Raw genomic sequence first — 21,126 nt, forward strand, 5'->3', positions numbered from 1 at the left:
GTAGTGGTCAACTGATATGTGTTCTTCAATGGCTGTTTCAATGTTTAGAGTAGGGTGACCGATGGCTGACATATAATGTCAGTATAAAAACAAAGAAAATTCATGTAGAATTCCATTATTTCATGCACATTACAATCTAATATACATGGTTATCTTAGCCAGTGACATGCTGTTTTGGAGGGATGACTGAAATGCATAGAAAAATACATTAGGTTATGCTGTAGATTTCAGAATGTGTATTTAATATAGAGCAGGGTACATTCAATGGCATTATTCTATACATTATAACATGTTATATATTTAGCACTAGGCAGTAGTGGTTTTAGATTAAATTTGCTTTCATTTAGGATGGAGAGGTGTTAACATTTGGAAAAGACGATGGTGACTGAGGACATTTAGGCAAATGTTTACAGCAGGATGCATTGGTTTTATAGTGCAGGGCTCCAAACACAGTTTGTCACCGCTTTCCCAAAACTGGCTGCCTGCAGATCTTTCTGCAGATGTTTTTTGTTTATCAGCCTTGTGAGCCAGCCATTCACAAATGCTGATCTCAAAGTGTCAGATAATTGGCCAGATTAATTGGCTACCTGATATACTGATCTTTAGTCTATCAGTAACCAGTCTGACAGTTTTTTTAATTCATTTTCTGCGATCTGTCTGTGGTAGCCTATACTATACATACATTTCCCCACATCCTCCAGCTCCTCCTGGGGGATCTCAAGACATTCCCAAACCAGATGGGAGATGTAATTCCTCCAGTGTGTTTCTGGGTCTGCTGTGAAGTCTCCTCCCAGTAGAACATGCCTTGAATATCTGCGCAGGGCAATGTACAGGAAGTATCCTTGTCAGATGCTTAAACCACCACATCTGCCTGCTTTTGACATGAAGGAGCAGTGGTTCTCCTCCATGGTCTTTCCGGGTGTCTGAGCTCCTCATCCTACCTCTCTCCTTGTGAGCTCTGTCACACTGCCAAGGGAACACCTTTCACACACTTGAATCTAAGATCTCAGTCCTATGGCCACTAAGACCCTTAAGGGCTGGCGTGCACTGTAGATGGACAGACAGCTTCACCTTCAGTCAAATGTCAAGCAGTCAGCATCACAGAATAACCCACAAGACATTTGCACTGATTGTGAAGGGGCTGAACACAAAGCCTCCTGTAGCTGACTAAGCAACTTCGTCATTATTGTACCTGTGCAAAGAATACAGATCAACAACCTTCGCCAGCTTCATCTGTTCCAGTAACATGGATCATTTGATAACAGAGCATACAGGATAATTCTGTAGTTATGTGTCATGTTATGTGTTAGTTATTCCCACATCTCTCAATTTTCTAGCTTTAATTGCAAGAAGAAAATATTTTTGCTTGCTTAGTTAATTTCTGTTTTGAATGATCTGATGGATTTTGATTTCCATATTAGGTGTAAATCCAAAATGAGCTTTCACTTTTGATAATCAAAACCAAAGGCAGGATCAGCAGTTCTCTCATTAGCTTTATTTCCCTCCACCCACGCCCACTTGCAGTGTCCAACACTTCAAAGACAACACAGTCAGGACTCTGTAGTAACATTTCATGAACAGAGTCTTTCTATTTCTTTTCTGTGATAGAGAACACAATACACAGCCCTTCCATTAACTTTTATGCTTATTAAGCCAAGTTTCAGCTGAGGAAAGTAATTTACCTACCCCTTATAGCATGAGGCACTTTGTTGTGGAGAGTGAGTCTCTCCTAGTGCCAGTGCACTGCTGCACACACAGCAAACACCAATATGGGCGATATGTTAAAATTTTCCAGCTGACCATCATTAGCCCATCCATCAGCGATTGCAATATCTTCATCTGCTCTCCCACCTCCTCCCATCCTCGAGTCTCAGCTGGGAGATGTGGGCAAGTGGAGAATTCACTAAGTTAAGTTACATACACTGTGCACGTTCAGTACGTCCAATAAATTAAATAAACTCACTAAGTGTCAAAAAATGAAATATTTTTCATACTTATTTTCCTTTTTAAACAGAAAAATACAACTGCTCTCTCTCTTTTACTGAACTAAGACAAACTTGACTTGTTAACTCCTCATAAAACATACTTTCAAACTCGACAGAAAAAACATGTAAAACTCACTAAACCATCTTTGTTAGTCTGTCCACTCTTCCAACAACCACCAACTCTGGTTTGGTTAAATTAAATCCTTAAATCACTGTGTGCAGGCTGTTTACCTCTCACTCCTCACCCAGCTCAGTCCACTCATGGTCTGGGTCAGTGGGTGTGTACTGTGCGGCTGGATGAGAGCGTGGCACAGAGCAGCAGCTGTCACTCTGCAGACCGTTACATTAGCAAAATAAACTGACAAATATCGCTCCGAAAATCAGCCAAAAAGCAGTCTGGGATGGATCCTGCCCATCATCAATAGACGATATATGCATCCAGTCGCCCAACCCACATCACATGGCCAGCTTCGTTAACAAGGGCTGGTGGCTTTTTGCAGACTGATATAAAGCACTCTTCTGCCATTTAGTGACTTTTATTTTTAAGTTTGTTGCCACATAACTGGTGAAATACGTTCTTTATGAGTTTTATACAAATCAGGTTTCAGTAGTTTAACAATGGCAAAAATCAAATCATGTTTTTAGCAATTGTGACACCCCTGTTATCCTGTCATTTATTCAAATTCTTCCTTACCCGCCATGCTCAGGCCCAAGAAAATATGCACAGCTTTATCCTTGTTTGGAACTCTTAAAGTATTCATTTGAACCCCCGACTTGCATGGAAGTGTGTGATGATGATTTGTGATAACAGAAAGACAGACTTTTGTGACAGTGTTGAAGTGCAGTCGTGTTAAATAACTCTTATAGGCAGTACCATATCCAAACTGCAGGCTTGTGATTTCTGAAAAAGGCACCAACTTAGACTTATAGAATGAACAGCCCACATGCAACAGAGTAATGGCTTTTAATATGCAGAGGTTTCAATGGAACTGCTCTTCAATTAAATCCATCCTGCTGCAGATGGTCTGTCTCATCTGTCCTCCTTAGGAGTGAGCAAAGGGAGCATGCCGTTACTGCATATTAAGCGGTGTCAAAGTAGAATATTGGGGTGGATTGATCATTTTAATCGGTCACATCAGTTAAACCATCTGTAAAATTGGTGATCATAACACAGTGGGTGTTACACAACCTAATGTAGCACATTTGATCAATGTCACACCCATTTTTTTGAAGGAAAGCAGCATTTACTTCACATCTATATGGTTCAGTGGCTCATGGTGCTGCAAAATGCCTGTATTGGTATTGTAGTTCATAGCAAAAAATTCTCAGAGTGACGCATTTTGGTCCTACTTTTAGGGTAAGAGTTAAATTTTTTTTATCAACTTTCTTAACTTAAAAAAATCCCTCCTATCTCACGCAAAATTCAGTGTTAGGTCAAGTTGTTGGATGTTTTAGGACTGCATGATGACGGTTGGCTTATTAAAGAGATTTCTGTGACTGACTTTGTGCAAGATTCAGAGGAGAACACAGTGCTGTTTGTACAGAAAACAATGTCCTCACTAGGGTTGGGAGATGTCTGCTGAATTGGCATATGACAATGTCCATAGTGAAACATTGAAAAGAGAGGAACATGCAAAAAACAAACCACCCATGAATGATCTGGATTGCCTGGTCTCTACAGTTTGTTCCGGTGACGAAGTGTTTCAGCCCTCATACTGTCATTTATGTATAAACACCATCAGTTTCTCCCGTTTTTCTTGACATTGTTCCTCTTTTTCCTTATGAGTCAACTGATTCATAACATATATTTCACTCATCATTTTCAACCATTCATCTTGTGTTAGTGATTCTGGCTTGCACCATCTCTTTGTGATGGCTAAGTTGCTAACAAGATTTTCAACAAATATGATTGAAGAAATAGCTTATTGCTGTTATTTTGACTGATGTTGCAGTTTGTAAATGATTTGCGATATTAGAGGAAGTTATCATTTTTATACCATTCTCATTTTCACTGAAAAACATATTAAAGTGATTATGGTGTGTTATCTTAGGGATCTCTAGTAAACAGATGTTTTCTGAAGTCTAGAAAATGATATGCACACCAGAGCACATCTGCAGCACCACACTATTTAATTTAGATTGGTATTTTGATACACATTTCACCTTTAATAAATATTGTGCATTCTGCGATTTAAAAATTGTACTAGGCCATATTGCAAATTCGATAAAATTTTGATTAATTGTCAGCTCTACTAACAACTAAATATGTAGGTCTTAAAATATTAATTAGTTATGTCAAACTTATAAAACAATTAAACATCTATATGTGTATCATCAATTTTTACGATGACTCTGTCTTTAAGAAACAGCTGTTGGGTATTAATAGGTAGGTAGTATTGCACTGGTTGTAAATTCATGAGGCGGCATTAAACTGGAACACAGCATGTAACAGCCCAACAAAACTCTGTACTGTAACTGCAATTTAAAGTCAAAATAACTGAACCTTATCTGGCATAATTATTCATCCTTGCATGTGTCAGTGCAGTTTATGAAAAACCCTCACTCTTTTTGTTGAGTTTGTACCAAGCGCAAAATGAACGGCACAAGCCACTATCCTTGTTTGACCAAAAACTGGTGCTTAGGCCACTTCAGAGCCAAGGAGTGTCATTATGATAGTGTTATCGAAGTATCATGCCACCTCACTGGCTTCATAATGTAGTCACACAAGGGATTACCGCTTGTGTGACCAAATTATGAACAGTGAGCCGATGTTAAAATTTAATGAGTCTGCTGTGTCTCCACAGATTTGTCGTCTGCAGTGTAACATGGTGAGGAATATTAAGTGTTGGTTTCAGGGAAGTGTTATAAGGTTGGACCCATTTGCATGTTAGTACATTTGGACATTTGTTTGTGTATATCTGTGTATGATTACAGGTGTGCCTCGTACATTGTTGATGGAGCTGAGTTAGGGAAGAAAATGCAAATTCTTTTTTATTTCTCCTCAAACTACATCCTCCAAAATGATCATGAAGTTGAATAAACACTTCTAACACAGTTTTAACAAAAACTTAGCATTATGACTTTTGTATCAAACCACATCAGTTTTTAGCTACATGTAGCAAAGATGCTTTAGCCCGGTCTCATTCTCAACTCATCAAATACTCGACTCACACATCGCACAGTGTCTGTTGAAGGAGGTGGAGTGGATGGATGGTTCAAACAAACACAGGACTTTCAGCCACAACACCAGGGTTCATGTACCATGCAAAACCAAAAGTTATTCAAAGTAGTAAGCTACATAACGTTACATGTATCACTTGACTTTTGTCTTGCGAGGTGCTTTAGTGACACGTGACTTTTGCCAACTTTCACTTCAGTGACATAATGTGACATACATAACAGAACGTAGTTATTCTAACTGCATCCATGGACTTTTCCTAAACCTACTCCAGTAGTTTTATCGTCTAAACCTCCCCAGATTGTGACTGTTTCACAGCATCAACTACATTTTAAAAAGCAGTGTCTCTTCCAGTTGCTAAAGGGTACCTTGTGCTTCAGTATAACACACCAAGACGATAATCTATTTTTAAGACTGTGTACATAAGAACTACTGTCTTTCTAGTGGAAAGAAAGTAGATCTCGTCGATTCTACTGCAGAAAGAAAGTAATTCCTACATGTAACTACTTATAACAAGGTCCGTGGATTATCTTGAGGAATAAGGTCATGATTTCTGAGAAGAGACACTAGTGTTGAGTTTTTCGAAAGTCTTTCCTGTTTTTTTGTGCTCTTACTTAGTTCCATACTGGAAAGAAGCAGACATCTCTATGGCTGATATCTCCAAAACTCTCTAGATGGATAAATAGCAAGCATTCATACACTAATTCTGACAAAATTTCACACAAATGTCTAAAAGGATAAAATGATGAGCTGATGATATTTTATATTCAAAAGGTCAAAAGTCAACTTCACTGTGACATTGGCTGGAGGAAGCATGCAGCTGGAAGGTGGTAATTCTATTTTTAACTTCAACTAGTGGGGCTGAAGGATTAATTCTTATATCAAAATCGCAGTTTGAAAGACTGCACTTTTTAAATGGATCAAAAGATTTCAAATGACTTGATCTTAACTGATGTAGGTGATACCCTCACATCATATTCAGACAGGTAGCAAGTAGTTGTGTAGTTCTTGTGTGTAAATGACAGCTGGCTTCACAGAGTTCAGAATATCATTAAGCTTTTAAGCCCATCATTTTATATTATTACCTTTAAAGTGGTAATTGAGGACTTCTGGAATTATAGCGGTCTGTGATGCTAATGTTGGGTTAGGATATGCAGCTCAAGTGCAGAGTTATCAACTGTATCATTAGAATCCCTCGGTCTTATATAAAATAACAAGGTTCAGTTGTAAATATAGATTTTATGTTATTGACCACTGCCATGAATGTTATTAATTACTAGCAAGGTTTACTTACAAGTTGGCGTCTTCATTGTGACCTTTATGAAGGGCACAAATACAGGGATGTAGATAATAGTAATTTACTGTAGTTGCAGCATTGGTCAGAAGAAATGCTGTTAGATATTTTCCTCAAAATTGTCCATCCTCGCTAAGGAACAAATGGTATGGAGTATATGGTTTAAAGAGATCAGAGGTCATCAAAAGCACACGTCACCTCCACATAAAAATACATCATTTCACTTCATCATTTCTTCTTGCCTGTAGTGATATTTATCAATCTAGATAACTTTAGTGTGAGTTGCACAGTTTTGGTGATATCAGCTGTCGAGATGTCTGCTTTCTCTACTTCTCTACTGCTTTCTCTGGGACTAGATGGCACTCAGCTTGTGATGCTCAAACAAAATACCTTGCTGTGACCAGTTTACTGTAGAAACCACTCAGTTTCTAGTAAAAATAATGTAGTTTCCATAAACTCTACTGCAGAAAGAAAGTAGTTCCTGCATGAAAAAGTTGTAACAAGGTCTGTGGATTATCTTAAGTAACCTTTTTCATGCTTTCTGGAAAGAGACGTTGCTGTTGAGGTTTTCTAATGTATTTTTTGGCAATTTGAGCATCACAAGCCCAGTGCCATTTAGTCCCATTATATTGGAGAGAAGTTAGACATCTCTGTGGCTCTATTAAGCTCTGCAACTCAACTATTTAGCTGGCTAAATAGCACTTCAGGCAAGTAGAAAAATAGGCACCCTGTCCCTTTAAAGTACTGACATGGATAGGGAGGCAATGCAGGGAAGCTAAAAGTGGTCTAATGTTATCAGATCTTCTATTTTTAATTCAGAGTGTAGCTGCAGCACTATAAAGAATTTAAAGAGTTTTGTTACGAGCACACAGCAGGACTTATTACCCTCAGCTGGTGTTGGTGGAGGCACTTTTTGCCATTGGTTGTTTGCATACTGCAGGTCTTTTGTCAAGGCTTCCTGGTTCTGAATTATAATTGTGTTTCTGTCTGAGTAGGAAGATAAGATGTCTGGTGTCAAAGCTTCCCAGCTGGACCTCTGCAGAAACCAGCAGGAGAGCCTACTGTCAGCATATACCAGGAGCTCTCCAATCAAGTGTGATGCTGGGGTTTGGCCCACTTTTTGTTTTCTGTAGCCTATATCTTACATCACTTCTAGAATTGCTCAGAGTTTTTTTTTCCAAGGGTGACACCATTGTCTTTGAATTAACACTCCTCACAAGTGATACTTGGGTTTTGATTTTTACAGTTTCTCCCAGAGTGAGTCATTTCAGTGTGAACAGGCTGTGGATGAATAGCTAGTTTCTGTGTGCTGAGCACTCTTTGTTCCAAGCTTCAGAACAAGGCCCAAAACAAGGCAGAATAAATGAATGGGTGATTTTTAGAGCACACTCCCACACCTTCTAGTAAAGAGACCTACAGATTTAAGTTTCAAAAAAAGTCCTTGCATACCATAATGTCCCATTTACAGGTGCCAGTTATCAAAAAGTCTTCAGACTCAGAAAGAATGTGATATGAACACAGCCCGATGAAGGCCGAAGACTTAAACGTTATCACTAAAAGTGACGTGAGTACAAGTGATGTGCAGGATTCTTTGTTTTCCTTCCATTAAGAACAAAAAATGAAAATTGAGCTTGTGCTTCAGATAGGTCTACCCAAAAATGAAAGAGAAATGCAATGAAATGGTTTTTTTGCTGCTGTTGTTTTGTTTTTTCCTTAAGATGTAGCATGCTTAACATTTTTTAAACAGTTTTACCAATGAAAATGCTGTTGCAGTTATGCTCTGTTTGCTTCTGGACTAACCCTGGGACTGACCTTCGAGCACAGTGAGGGAAGGAGAGCTCAGCCATTCAGCATTCAGATGAGAAAGTCAGAAGCTAGGAAAATGAATAACGTAGTGATATTGATTATGTAATTTACTATTGCTGTGGTTTGGCTCTACCTGAGGAAAAGATTTAGGATTTATAATGTTTAGCGTGTAATTTTTAATACATTATGAGGCAATCAACATGTCCATGGAGAGGAAAAATAGATAAAGCAATAAAGGCTAATAAGACAAATCAAGTACGCTCAAATTATGCAAAATAACACAAGGCACAGCAACCACAGGGAGAAAAGAGAGATAGAGGAGAAGGACAGCGACAGAGTAGTAGGTGCAGCAGCTTGGAGCAGAGCAGGTGGAGATGGTGTTGATATTAAGTTATGTGTAAGACCATAATTAACTTTAATATAACTTTACTTCTCCCTCCATTATCATCTTTGTATTAAATCCCATTTACACTGTTTACGCCTGGTCTCCAGGGGCAGATTTTTCCCCGTTAAACTGACTGTCACAAATTTACTGACCTTCCTGCATGACCAGGTAAAAAAACAATCATCCTTTCTTAGCGTGTCTCTAATTATTTTCATGATACTCGCCTGAATGTATATGCAAAAAGGAGAGAGTTGCGAACCTGCAAAAATGACACAAGCTGACTGCAACCTGGTGCATCTGTTGGACTGTATAGACTGGTGAGGTTAAGCTTACAGTTCTAGTCACGGCTGCTCTATGATATTCAGTAGGCAGAACAGAGCAGCAGAGTAGTGAAGTATCTGACTGAAGGACTTTAGTGGGGACAAAGTCAAATCATCAGTCAAATGCCCTTTTAGCTGACAGAAGACTCCTGATGGAAGGATCCTGGGGACTGATGAGTCATTGGGAATACTGAATGCCTCACTTGTGGTATTGAGAATTAAATATGATATGTATGGACAGCTAATATACCTGTCTATATGGCTCAGTAAATCAGTTCTATCTCACATTTTTCTCTTCAGCAGTCACGTTTATGTGAGTCATATATCGTGGCATTACGATGCGTTCATTTCCTTTGGTTATTTTATCACCCTCCACTTTGAATGACCGCCGAACAAAGAGGCTACTCTGAATATAAGTATCTAATTTAATTCTGCTTGACAAGCAGTTAAATCGCTGAATTTTGTAAAACAAATATGACATAAGATTTGACACTACGTTCACAATTACAAAAAGGAGTATGTCATATTCACGTTAAAGTTGGTTTGACTATCGACATGATTGAATGTACTTATTATTACTCACTCAGTCTTGAGAATTTTCTGACTAAAGACTAAAAAAATTATTAATACCAACACTCCAATTCCTTTTTTTTTGGTGAAACTGTATTCTTTAGTAATTTAATATATGAAATAAAAGCCTTCAAAATCTAAAACTATCAATACTTACTGATAACATAGGTATAAAAATGTGTTTTTTATAATTGTATTTGTTTTAAAGTATATATGTTATATATATATATATATATATATATATATATATATATATATATATTTTTTTTTTTTTTTTTTTTTTTTTTTTTTTTTTTTATATTGGCCCTTTCAGGTTGTGTCCCAGATTTCTGTCAACTCTATCAGACTTTTACAAAACCATGATTTAATCAGGCATGAAAAGGGTTATCTATACTTTAAGGACCCCTGTTTTACTTCCTGGTTTAAAAAAGGCAGAAATACTGCTTGAGCTGGTAAACTTTCTATTTTTGACAAATTCATTGAATAATATTTCTATCTGATGTGTTTCAATCATAGCATGTCAACTCTGTAGTCCCTCTAAATCAAAACTAAAACAAAGCAACTTTAAAAAATAAGATGGCTGCTCACTGAAAAAATGTACCATTTTTTCAACTCCAAAAGATGTCAGATTTTCCATCTGATGGAGCTGACATCTACATTTACAAAATAAATTTCAATCACTTGGAAGCTGGCCCATTACAAGGTTTAATAGCCAAGAGTTTGATCTTTTAAAATATATATTTTCCAGCATAATTGAAGAGTAAAAATCAAAACCCCTCAACATAACAGTTATGTCCCAGTTCTCAAGAATAAGTGGAGTCCTTTTTGATAAAAGCAACAGCTAAATAAATTAAATTAAATGTAATGCATTCCATTTTTCAGTTTTACCCTGAATGATTTTAGGTTATCATGAGTGAAATTCAACAGTTTCTTCAGAATTTTCATATTTGAAGTCTTGCAGCATTCTCCTTTATAGTCAGGACTTTAATGTGGAAAGTGTGTCTAGCTGGCAGAAACTTAAAAGTGATCAGGAGAACAGCATTAAAGAAATGACTGGGATTAATTGGAGTTTGAAAACATTTCTGTTTTTAAAAAAAGGGAAACTCAGAACAACACTGTGTTACATGACTGTTGGTGGAAGTGCTGTGAAAATGGACATACTAAATGTACTGTGTGAGCTGTTGTAGAAGGCCACAAGTAATTCCACCACCCTCAGTCTTACTTTTCCTGACCTTTTCTGGCACCCATGTCTGGTTTCGTCAAACCACTTAGCCTAAGGTTTCCGTAAAACTTTGATCTAAGGATACCTTTGGACAAGGGATTTCCTTAGGATGTCCAGTGTTTTCCTATAGCTACTTAAATATTTCCTTATGTGTTGCTAGAAGGTCCTTAGCAACCATTGTCCACGGAATATTTTAAGAGACTTATAACAGACCCTTTAAAAGTGAAAATATTTGTGCAGTTTATGGTGCTTGAATGCGAGGAGGAGATATCTGCTCTGTGTGTGATTATAAACAAGCAGAATCACATGGTGCAATGATGCTGGTTCACTGTGTTAAAGGACACACTGTACAACATAGTGGGTGATATCTGTTTTTTACATATCATTTGTTTTATTGTTTTGTATATTCTTCACTTTATTATTTTCTTTCATTTCTTGTTTTTCAGTTCAGTTATATTGAAAGTTCATTGTCATTGTGTTAAAAAAAAAGTCCAATACACACATAATGTTCTCAAATCAATGAATAATCTTGATGTCAATATCAATCAGAATAGTCATGAGTAGGATTTTGCCATAATCGAGCAGCCCGATGTTTGTAATAGTTAGCCAAAAGCACTCAGATATATATATTATTACATATATTAACGTTTTTGGTTTTTTCTTTTTGACTCCTATCGATGTTAGCTCTCTCTCCTTTCTTGCTGTCACAGTAATATTTTTTGTATTTCTTCATTATTTCATCTACAGTTCCTTTCACAGTAGAATTGATTTTGAATTGATTTAGTCATTTACTTCTTGCCACATCTGCTTGCATGTATTTGTTATGGTTGCTTGGTTAAATAGACTTAAAATTATGTGCTTGTGCTTTCCATATTCATCGAGGAGTAAGACACTACCATTTTTATTTCTTTTTCTTCATGTTATCATCCATTTTGGCAAACCTAGCCAACAAAGGCTAACTGAATGTATTAGCTAAGCTAGCTAACACCTGTCTAGTAACATTAAAGAATGATGTGAGTGAAGCATAACCATGGCAACTAAATGCTGTTAAAGCCTTAGTCTAAAAAAAAACCTTAAGTTTAAAACTTCAGGTGGTTTATGCGCCTGGGCTCTGACATCTGTTCCTGCTGGCCAGCTGTTATTTGAATACTCACTTGAATATGAGAATCTACAGTATGTTGACTTTATTGTGTGATATGATGCTGTTTTTCTCTGAAAGTTCTAGTTTTTCCAAACCTCCTCCACAGTACTTAAAGTCATTCATTTTCTGGAATCAACTCCTCCACACTATGCTGCTGTATGCAGTCATGGTGTACTACTCATGTTACAGGTTGTTGCACTTACAGGTTGTCAACATTAATTAGGCTGACAGCAAAAATTGCAAGTTACTGGCAAATGTTGACAGTTAAACTTAATTAGATTCTGTATGAGATTCAGAAAGATTCTGTTTTTATGAGCAGATTAGACACCGGACTCATTTAAAAAATGCTATCAAACCTCAGCCCTAATAGTCAGTGTGTGCAAACCAAATGTTTGCCAGTGTTAGAGAGGTAATTCAGTCCTCTGTGCTGTGAGCTCACATTCATTCAAATGTTCCAGAGATAATGCGTATGACAGCCATGCCTGCCGTAATTCAGTCTGTATACCACAGCTGTGAAGTGAACAGTAATAGTTTTATTCCATCTGGAATGAAATTAGCTCGCAATGATTTCCCTGCATTAATCTTCCAACTAACCTCTATCTGAACAGCAGGGCAGCACGGAGGCTGAGCTGCTATACCTAGCTATGGGCGAGGATGATTAGTAAGGGATTTGTATGCATGGCAGGGACCGGAGCTTTGCACAATTACATGTAAGCCACAACAGAGCTGATCGTCATTCGATTAACTCGACGCCACAGTCCACACGGCCATGTTTTTGTATGAGGAATAAGACACCGTATTTTCACTCACCAGCTTTTCTGCACATATTGAACTCTAGAACATCTGAGTAGGAAATACAGAAACCTCCAACAATGGCAAACATAAGAGTTCCTGTAAAGGCCACAGTGTCATAGTGAATGAAAAACATTTTACTTCTGTTTGACGTGTAGAGTTGTTGTCATTTTCAATAATTCATCTGTCCTTACCACAGTAATGCAGCCACACACTTGTTGCATCTCCAGTCCCACTGTTGTCGTCTCAGAGTCTGCGGTCTCACTGTGATAAGCTGTTTTGAATTTGTACACACGGTGGCTTGAATGTTATTTTAGAAGGTGGTGGAGTTCAAGGTCTTTCTTTAAGGGCACCTTTCATGCTTTCCCTTATTTTCTGTCATATATTCAGTATAATGTGACAGCGTAGGATTTTCATTTTAAAGTTGACATCAGCTTCACACTCATGAAGTACGGGGATGCACCCATCCACCTACTCAGTCGGTCTATTCAAACATTTCCCAGACTCACAGTGGAATCATTTGTATTGGGTCGCCAATTAGCGAATGAATGCATACCGCATATCCTCGAATAGTGACTAGCAGCATGAAATGATAGGCAGCAAACAGCTCTCAGAAAAAAACAAAAATAATAAATTACTACCAACATAAATCACCACAATCTCCACAGATGCATAACAAATAGTGGTGTTAGAAAATATTGATACACTTGAGTATCACGATATTGTGTTTTATGATACTGTATTGATTCTCAAACACTGTTGTCATATTGTAATGTGGGCAAAGATTCATGGTAGACGTTGATTTTGTGTTTTCCTTAAACCTCGGCTGCTAGGTAGCACTGTTATCTATCTTCACTATTCTGGCTGCATAAAGTAAACTTTAACAGTATTGCAATTTATCACATTATACTGAACTGTAGCCCCTATATCGTGATACGTAACGTATCGCCAGATTCTTGCCATTACACAGCCCTAATAACAAACACTGATAAAAGGTAAAATTGGCATTTTGGATCATAAAACGGCAAACGTAACAAACCACCCAGTCTAGCACAAGGCATGAATACAAACTAAACAGAGGCTACGGAGCTTTTTGCATAGACAAATTACTAACCATTAATCATTTATCAAAATTGTTTAATAGTTAATTTCTTTTTACGACTTTCAGTTAAAATTCATGGTTCATTGTGTTCTTTATCAGTACCTTATAAATGTAGATGTTAAGGCAACTCATGATGTATTTTTGTAAGTTTGTATCCCTGTGAGACACCAGATTTCTCTTTTGGGTCTTTATCTGAAAAAGTCTGGGAATAACTTGTCGTAGCACTATGATTTACAGTGACTCTGACCAGGTTTGTGATCTTGATCATATTAAATGGTGAAAATGTTTTCAGGTTTTCCCTCTGAAGTCCTCCAGCTGCTCTGCCTGAACTTGATCATTCTCTTGGACAGATAACTTGTTGCAGAAGTAATCGCTGACTGCCCTGTCCTGGGTCCAATTAGCTCCTTCTAGGACAATGTTGTGTGGTGTATAATGTTACATTTTGTTTTCAGTGCTCAACAGTAAGGCTTGCTTGATTGCTTGGGGAAAGTAATTGGGCAAGTAAATCTGGCAACTCACTTGCCCGATCAGGCCCGATTAAACCATTAAACAACTGTGTTAATCAATTTATCATTAAGGTCATTTTTTATGCAAAAGTGGCAGAAAATGTGCTTTTCAGTCTCTCAAGTATGGAGATTTCTTTTCTTTGTTTATTATTATTAATCTGAATATCTTTGGATTTTAGACAAACCCCTTGGACTTTGGATTGACTTAGATTTGAAAGTGTCTAGATGTTGTCACCCTAGATTAAACATGACAATTAGTAAATAAAACAATTTGTTCAGGGGCAAGTACAAGTGGACTTCAGACAAGTAGATTTTTGACCCATTTGTCCAACCGGGCATGTAAAAAACATAAAAGAAAATAAATAACTATAAATGTTGAACCCTGATTTTACTCTTACGTATACCATTATGTTACACTCTTTCTGTCTCTTCCCTCTCCACAGCATTGACAAGGTGTCCAAAGTGGCGTCCCCAGTGCTGGTGATCCATGGTACAGAGGACGAGGTGATTGACTTCTCCCACGGCCTGGCCATGTACGAGCGCTGCCCCCGCGCCGTGGAGCCGCTGTGGGTGGAGGGAGCTGGCCACAATGACATCGAACTGTACGCTCAGTACCTGGAGAGGCTCAAGCAGTTCATCTCCTTCGAGCTCCCCACCTCCTGAGGGGGGGGGGGCTCAGCACTCAGGCCGGGGTTCATCTCAACACACTCAAGAAGCCTCCTCCTTATCATCTCCCGACTCCCTCTGTTAGTGTAGAGGCAGGGCTGGAGTAAACTGATCACACCTTTCTCCCCCTCGTCTTTGGAGCCATTTCAGGGTGGGAATGTGTCGTTAACTGGAAGAGGAGGTGGTTTTAGATTGTTGAGGTGCAGCTGAGGGTGAGGCCAGCACCAGCCAGGCATGAAGCTTGGGGCTTAACATGTAGTGCCCCCAAAACCTGGCTGGTGCTCCTACATGTGGACACAGTTTGCCAATGAACCCGGGCCTAGATGGTGTTTTGCACTTGCTGCTCAATCTGGATTCATTTCCCACTCCAGCTCTCAGCCTCCTTCCCTTCTCCTACTCTCTCTTTGTCTCCCACCTTTTCTGCGTCAGTGTCTGTCACTGCGAGCTTCAGTATGTCACATGTCCTCATTCTTCCCTCTGTTTCTCCCACAACCTCTTGTTTTTCTTTCGACTGAGAGTCTCTGCGATGTTCAAGCTTGATTTTTGTATTCTTTTATACCAGGTGAAGAAGTATAAATTTTGCACCTCAAGATACAATTGAAGTTTTTTACTTTTTCTGTATTTTTAAGTTACCATTCAGGGTTGATTCAAACAATTGCACTTTTAATGTGCAGATATTTTCAGGTAATGATTTTTTTCTGTGTTTGGATGTGTATATGTTGATTGCTTCTGTTATCAGCATTCCATGTTTTTCTTAATTGCAGGTGGAACTTTTTTTTGTCAGTATGTGTGCTTAAAAGCTGTTAACCAGAGTGCACCTGTACATCTGGCTTTTGTAGCTGTGATCTTCATAGTCCTGATACATGCTACTCTCTCATGCAGGAAGCCAAAACACCAAACTTCATTTAGAAATCTAGTGATTTACAAAATGCCCTAGGACTGCCCCCAGTGTAAGGTTTTCCTTGTCACCTGGTCGTTACACATTTATGATATTATACAAATTATTTAAATAAATGAATTTTGGACATGAAGGAAAAACCAGCAAGAAGACTTAGTTAATTTATTTCCACACAGTTTAACCTCATTTTTTAAAATACAGGAAGAAAAAAAATCACAAAAATAGAGAGTCGCAGATTTATTAAATTGATGGGTAATGTATATTTACAAATTAACTTGTTCCAAACTCCCTCCTCAACTGCTTCACGTTTCCTGTCCCCACCTGAGCACACCGTGTGTTTGTTGGTTCCAGTAATTCACCTCAGTACTGTATTCCTTGTTGTCAAACTGGCCTCTGTGTGTCTCGGAGGCAGCGTCCCAGTCTAATAGGAGTGCTAACTGAGCTAACTAGCAAATGGCAGCTACAGCACAGTTAGCAGCAGGGCACCAGTGACTTCAGTGTTAGAGGAGAATAGGTCCGTGTTGCAACAATCCCCTGATACTTTTGTCCCAATGTTTTTTTTTTTTCTTCCCCGCGACTAATGAATAAATGAAAACTTGGTCAACCAAGATTCCTCTCGCAGATTAATAATTAAGTTGACTATTAGGGGACAGCCCTAGCCAACTCACATACAGCTGCAGCTTAAAATTACTCCTTGGCTTCTAAGTCCTTGAATACTCTGGAGCCACCAGTAAATTCATTCAACAGCAGTAACATTCAGAATTGGTTCACCTGTTCGTAATGATTGTAGAAATGATAAACAATGAAAGCTGGTTGTAAAGAGCAGCACGAACCTGTTTTGAACCTGATTGTTTATTGAAATACATTGTATGTATGCAGAATTAACCAGAGACCTAAATGCTTTGTAAAACGGCTAAAAACACCTGTAACCAACCTGTAACCTGTTGCCTTGGACCTAGAACCTGATGAAGCCATTGTTCTAAAAGTTATACTGTTTTGTAACTCACAGTCTAATTAGGTTTGTCATTTTATTAAAGCATCAAAACTCGCCTTTATTGTATCTGTAAATTGTGTCACACTACAGTCAGGCGATAGGTTAACATTTTCCAACTAGCCACCTTCGACCCATCAATAGGTGATGGCCGATATATATGAGATGTGGTGCGAGCAGCGAGTGTGTCAAATTATGTACGCTATGTATGTTTGCTATATCCAATAAAAAAGCAAAACAAGTGTCAAGAAACTAAATATTCTTACAACTATTTTCCGTTCAGTGTAACTCGGGAAAAACAAAACAAAATTAAACTCACCAGAAGCATCTTCGTTAGTCTTTCCACTGGCCCAACAATCACCAGCTTGATTTTGGTTGAAATAAATCCTTAATTCCCTGAGTTAAACGTGAAAATATTCCTAAAAACTTTCTCTCACTCGTCCTTCAGCTTTACTGCTGAATGAGAGTCTGACGCTGATCAGTGGCTGTCACCCTGCAGACCACTAAATTAGCAAAATAAAAAGACAAAAATCACCAAAAAAAATTAACTAACAGCAAAGCAACAGTGAGTATCGGAAGCGTCAGGTGATACAGAACCTTACCTCAGTAGAAGAGAGAGTAGCAGGTATCAGGGCTCAGCTCTTGTTTACTGGAGATCATGTGTTAATAAGACTTGACGGCTGTTTGAAACAGAAGCACACTCGACTCAGTACTGTAAACTGGAGCCAGGGAGCGTGTTGCCGGGTTTACCTGCAGACACAAGACACTGAACTGTGAACTCTGCTCCATTCGAAGGTATTCAAAAGTAAACGTCGCTGTCGACTGTGTGTGCTCAGTTTTATCATTTCACACTACAAATGAAGCCTTATGTTCGTAGACATTTCACCCAGTCCTATCGACTACAGCAGGGCTCTCGTGGTCTTCAGGGGGGGGACTGATAACTGCTGCTATTCATCAGAGGAATCAATCAGTCAATCACTGTGAACACCGGACAGTTTACGACAGCAACGACAGCAAGGTACTACAACCAAAATTAACCCTGACCACTGTCATCCCCTCTTGTCAGCCATGTGTTCCTGCCTGCAGTAGGAGAGGAATCAACCAGGGATTCCCTCTTTTTTTTTTTTACCAACACTGTCGTCTGCTGAGCCCTGTGATAGTTCGCTCTTACCCCAGCTCCAGCTCCAAAGACATCTGAAAGAAGCGCGGAGGGGAAACGGAACGCTGTGGAAGTAAGCGACGCATGCAAATCACCTCTCATAGTCGTGGACATTTCAACTTGTATCGACCGTATTGAAACATTTCTTCTTTTACCCCCGCAAATGAAAAAGAAGAAGAAGTAAAACACTAAAAAACGAAGTTAAACACTACAATCATCAAAGTGAAAAGTGTAACACTATCGCATTGAAGTAATTGCTGAAGGATTGTGTCTGAGGGATATTTTGCATAGCGACTTGTGATGATCGTTTGATTGATCCGTGTATTGCTGTGAAGTGGTTTGTCAGTTGGGTATTGGTGTTTTCTGATCATAGCTAATGTCGGGCCGATGTTTTTGGATAACGGGCCCTCGATCATCTCTAGTCTGTTTCCTCTAGCTCCTCTTTTTAAAGGAAATGAAGACCCTGCTTTAGTCCTGATTCTTGTTTTGATACTGACATTTTTACGAGGTTTTCCAGTCTAAATGTTGATAGATTTACACTGTCTCTGAAGCTGGTTTGTACGATAATCCTCTGTAATAGTATTCTTCAATATCTTCTCTATACATATTAGCCCTCAACACGGGGCAGTCTAGTCTCATTGATTTTAACACTGGAATCACAATATGCAAATGAAAGGCAGATGAAGCTTGTAGAATCCAATTTTTGGTAATAGTGTTTAAAACAAATGAAAAAAGCCTTAAACATGCCGTGAAACAGATTGTCATACATGTGGTGGTTGTTGCGAGAAAGCAGCACAATGGATGTTTTAATGCTTATAATGGAATAAAGGATGCATGATGGATGGGTGTCTGACCTCATTGTTTCTCTGTTTCAGAGCTTAAAGGGATAGTTCAGCCAAAAATGAAAATTCAGTCATTGTCTTCTGTCATGCTGATTGAAGGTCAGGTGACTTCAGTTGTTTGGGAGATTGTGCAACACTGTGAAACTCCAGCAGTGTTTTGAGCATTAAAGGACTAACCCCAACCTTCAGTCAATATGAGGGTGAGTAGATAATGACAGAATTTTCATTTTTGGCTAAACTATCCCTTTAAAGCCTCTGGAAACGTGACTTTGAATTGTAAAAATGCATATATGACATCAACTTTAAGCGTTGCATTAAGCATCCACAAACATCTGAGTGAAAACAAATGTCCCTAAGTATTGGAAAACCTAGTTTAAAAACAAAAAAAGTTTTGCTTCTTAGAAGTTATAGCTTGAACATTCGAACCCCCTCCAATCACCCAACCCTGTTGTCTACATTGTCATCAAAGCCACAAGATTCCTTTGCCAAAATATTCATTTTACCTCACAGAACATGGGAGTTGTCATGTTACTGCAGCCTCGATCTGTTAGTTTGTGTTATTGTGTAACTTTGGTGTTTTAACCATGTCAGTTTGCATCCAAACCTACGTTTTATTTGCACACCAACTGCTGTGCCCTGTGAGGTAAATTACAGTTCTTGACAAAGGAGTCTGGAGAGATTTAACAGCTTCTCTTTCCCGTTGTATTGACTTGAACTCATGCAGTCAGAGAGAGCAGAGAGGTTTTGTTGCTCCTGTTTGAGTGGCACAACTGACACACACTTTTTATGATTGGCTTGTGGACTTTTCATAATAAATGCCTGAGCCAAAAAAACTTAAATGACAATAATTTGAATTTGGATATTTATACATAACTGTTGTGGATCTGAGTTTCCAAGGCCTGTATTGTGTCAGTTAGGTCACTCTCACCCCCATCTCTCTTTCTTTTAACAGTCCTCTAACGGTTCTCAAACCTTTTCTTACATCAGAAGCCAAAACAAGTTCACACCCCATCAGTAATGACATTTCTAAAACGTCCTCAAAACCTTCAAGATCAGCTTTATCTGTCATAGCAACAAAAAAGGGATTACAAAATCTGGATAATTCTAATGTGGATTACAAATTCTGAAATTCTGGTCCCGGTCTTTGACAAACCCACCTGTAGTTGCTCTGTGCCCCACCAGTGAGATCGGCCCCAAAGTTTGAGAACACTTTCTGTTTCTTATACAGTGATGATAGTTGTGTTGTGTCTTCCTGTCTGTCTGGAGATCTAGTCTCCACTACAGGTAAGTGAGAAAATATGTTTTTCATCATTTTGATGAATTAACCCTTTGAAAAAAATAAGCAGCCACTTCTCAATGTTTCATCAGTCTGTTTCCATCTACAGCATCATTTCTGTGAAAGTCACTTCTACTGTATTTTGTGCTGCTCAGTATTACTGTCATTAGTCAGAAAAAAAGGACAGGAAGTAGCTGTAATTCAATTTATATTCCTTAAACTGACAGTTTGTTTGTGTTCTCTGTGACAGGAGCTGGATAATGTTTGAATTTTGTTAAATTCCATTCAGCTCTTTCAATACTTACTGTAAGTTACTGTAAAAAAAAAACTAAACAAAAAAACAACAACCTTTTTTTTAATTTAAAGAAAAGGTAAATGTTAAATATTGTCTAAACCCATGTTTTACAAATATTCGGTCAACTGAAATTATCCATTTGATTATACTTTTAATTGTAACCTTTAATAAGTGCATTGGTGTGAGTTAGAGATGTATTAAATAAGCCATAAAGGGCAGGGAGGATATGAAATGACTAATTGGTTATTGTGGTTTTAACAGGGAAAACAAACCCTGAGGCAAATTAAATTGACAATCGGCAGAAAGTGTAAAATGTGAGAAAAAAATCTGGATTATATTCAAAGATAATTAACAAACTGATACTGAAATTTCCTCCCAGTTCACTGTTGATTTTTTCACCTCCTTTCACGTCGATACTCGAGTTCATTTGGTCTGGACGAAGGGAAAAATCAAACATTTTTGCTTTTAACTTTTTAAGATATGAAAGTTTTCTAGGTGTTTATTGTAGTATAAGCCACAATTTGCCCATTTAAAAAACCAGCAGATTGAATGATGCTGCCACCTTCATCTCTCATCTGTTCCTTAACCAGGTAAGAAATTAGTAGAATAAATAAATTTGATAGACATGAGCTGTTCTTTCTCTGTCCAGTCAGATTGTCTAAGATTGTTTTTTTTAGCTAACTGCGAGTTTAAATGTC

At 38.2% G+C, this 21,126-nt stretch overlaps 1 protein-coding gene across 2 annotated transcripts in view; it reads left to right on the forward strand.

Moving 5' to 3' along the window:
- abhd17c (abhydrolase domain containing 17C, depalmitoylase) overlaps positions 1 to 15,766 on the forward strand; it is a 36,710-nt gene extending 20,944 nt beyond the window's left edge. The window contains exon 3 of one of the 2 annotated variants that reach the window (XM_084722264.1): positions 14,745 to 15,766. In XM_084722264.1, the coding sequence (XP_084578390.1) occupies positions 14,745 to 14,964 (220 nt within the window). In that variant the 3' untranslated portion in view covers positions 14,965 to 15,766. Of the gene's footprint in view, positions 1 to 7,452; positions 8,036 to 14,744 lie in introns of those variants that run through there. The other variant, XM_084722257.1, reaches the window with a different exon arrangement.
- Positions 15,767 to 21,126: the final 5,360 nt, after the last annotated feature.

The sequence above is a fragment of the Lutjanus erythropterus genome, chromosome 1 (genome assembly GCF_056507025.1).
Source record: "Lutjanus erythropterus isolate fLutEry1 chromosome 1, fLutEry1.hap2, whole genome shotgun sequence".
Lineage (NCBI taxonomy): Eukaryota > Metazoa > Chordata > Actinopteri > Lutjaniformes > Lutjanidae > Lutjanus > Lutjanus erythropterus.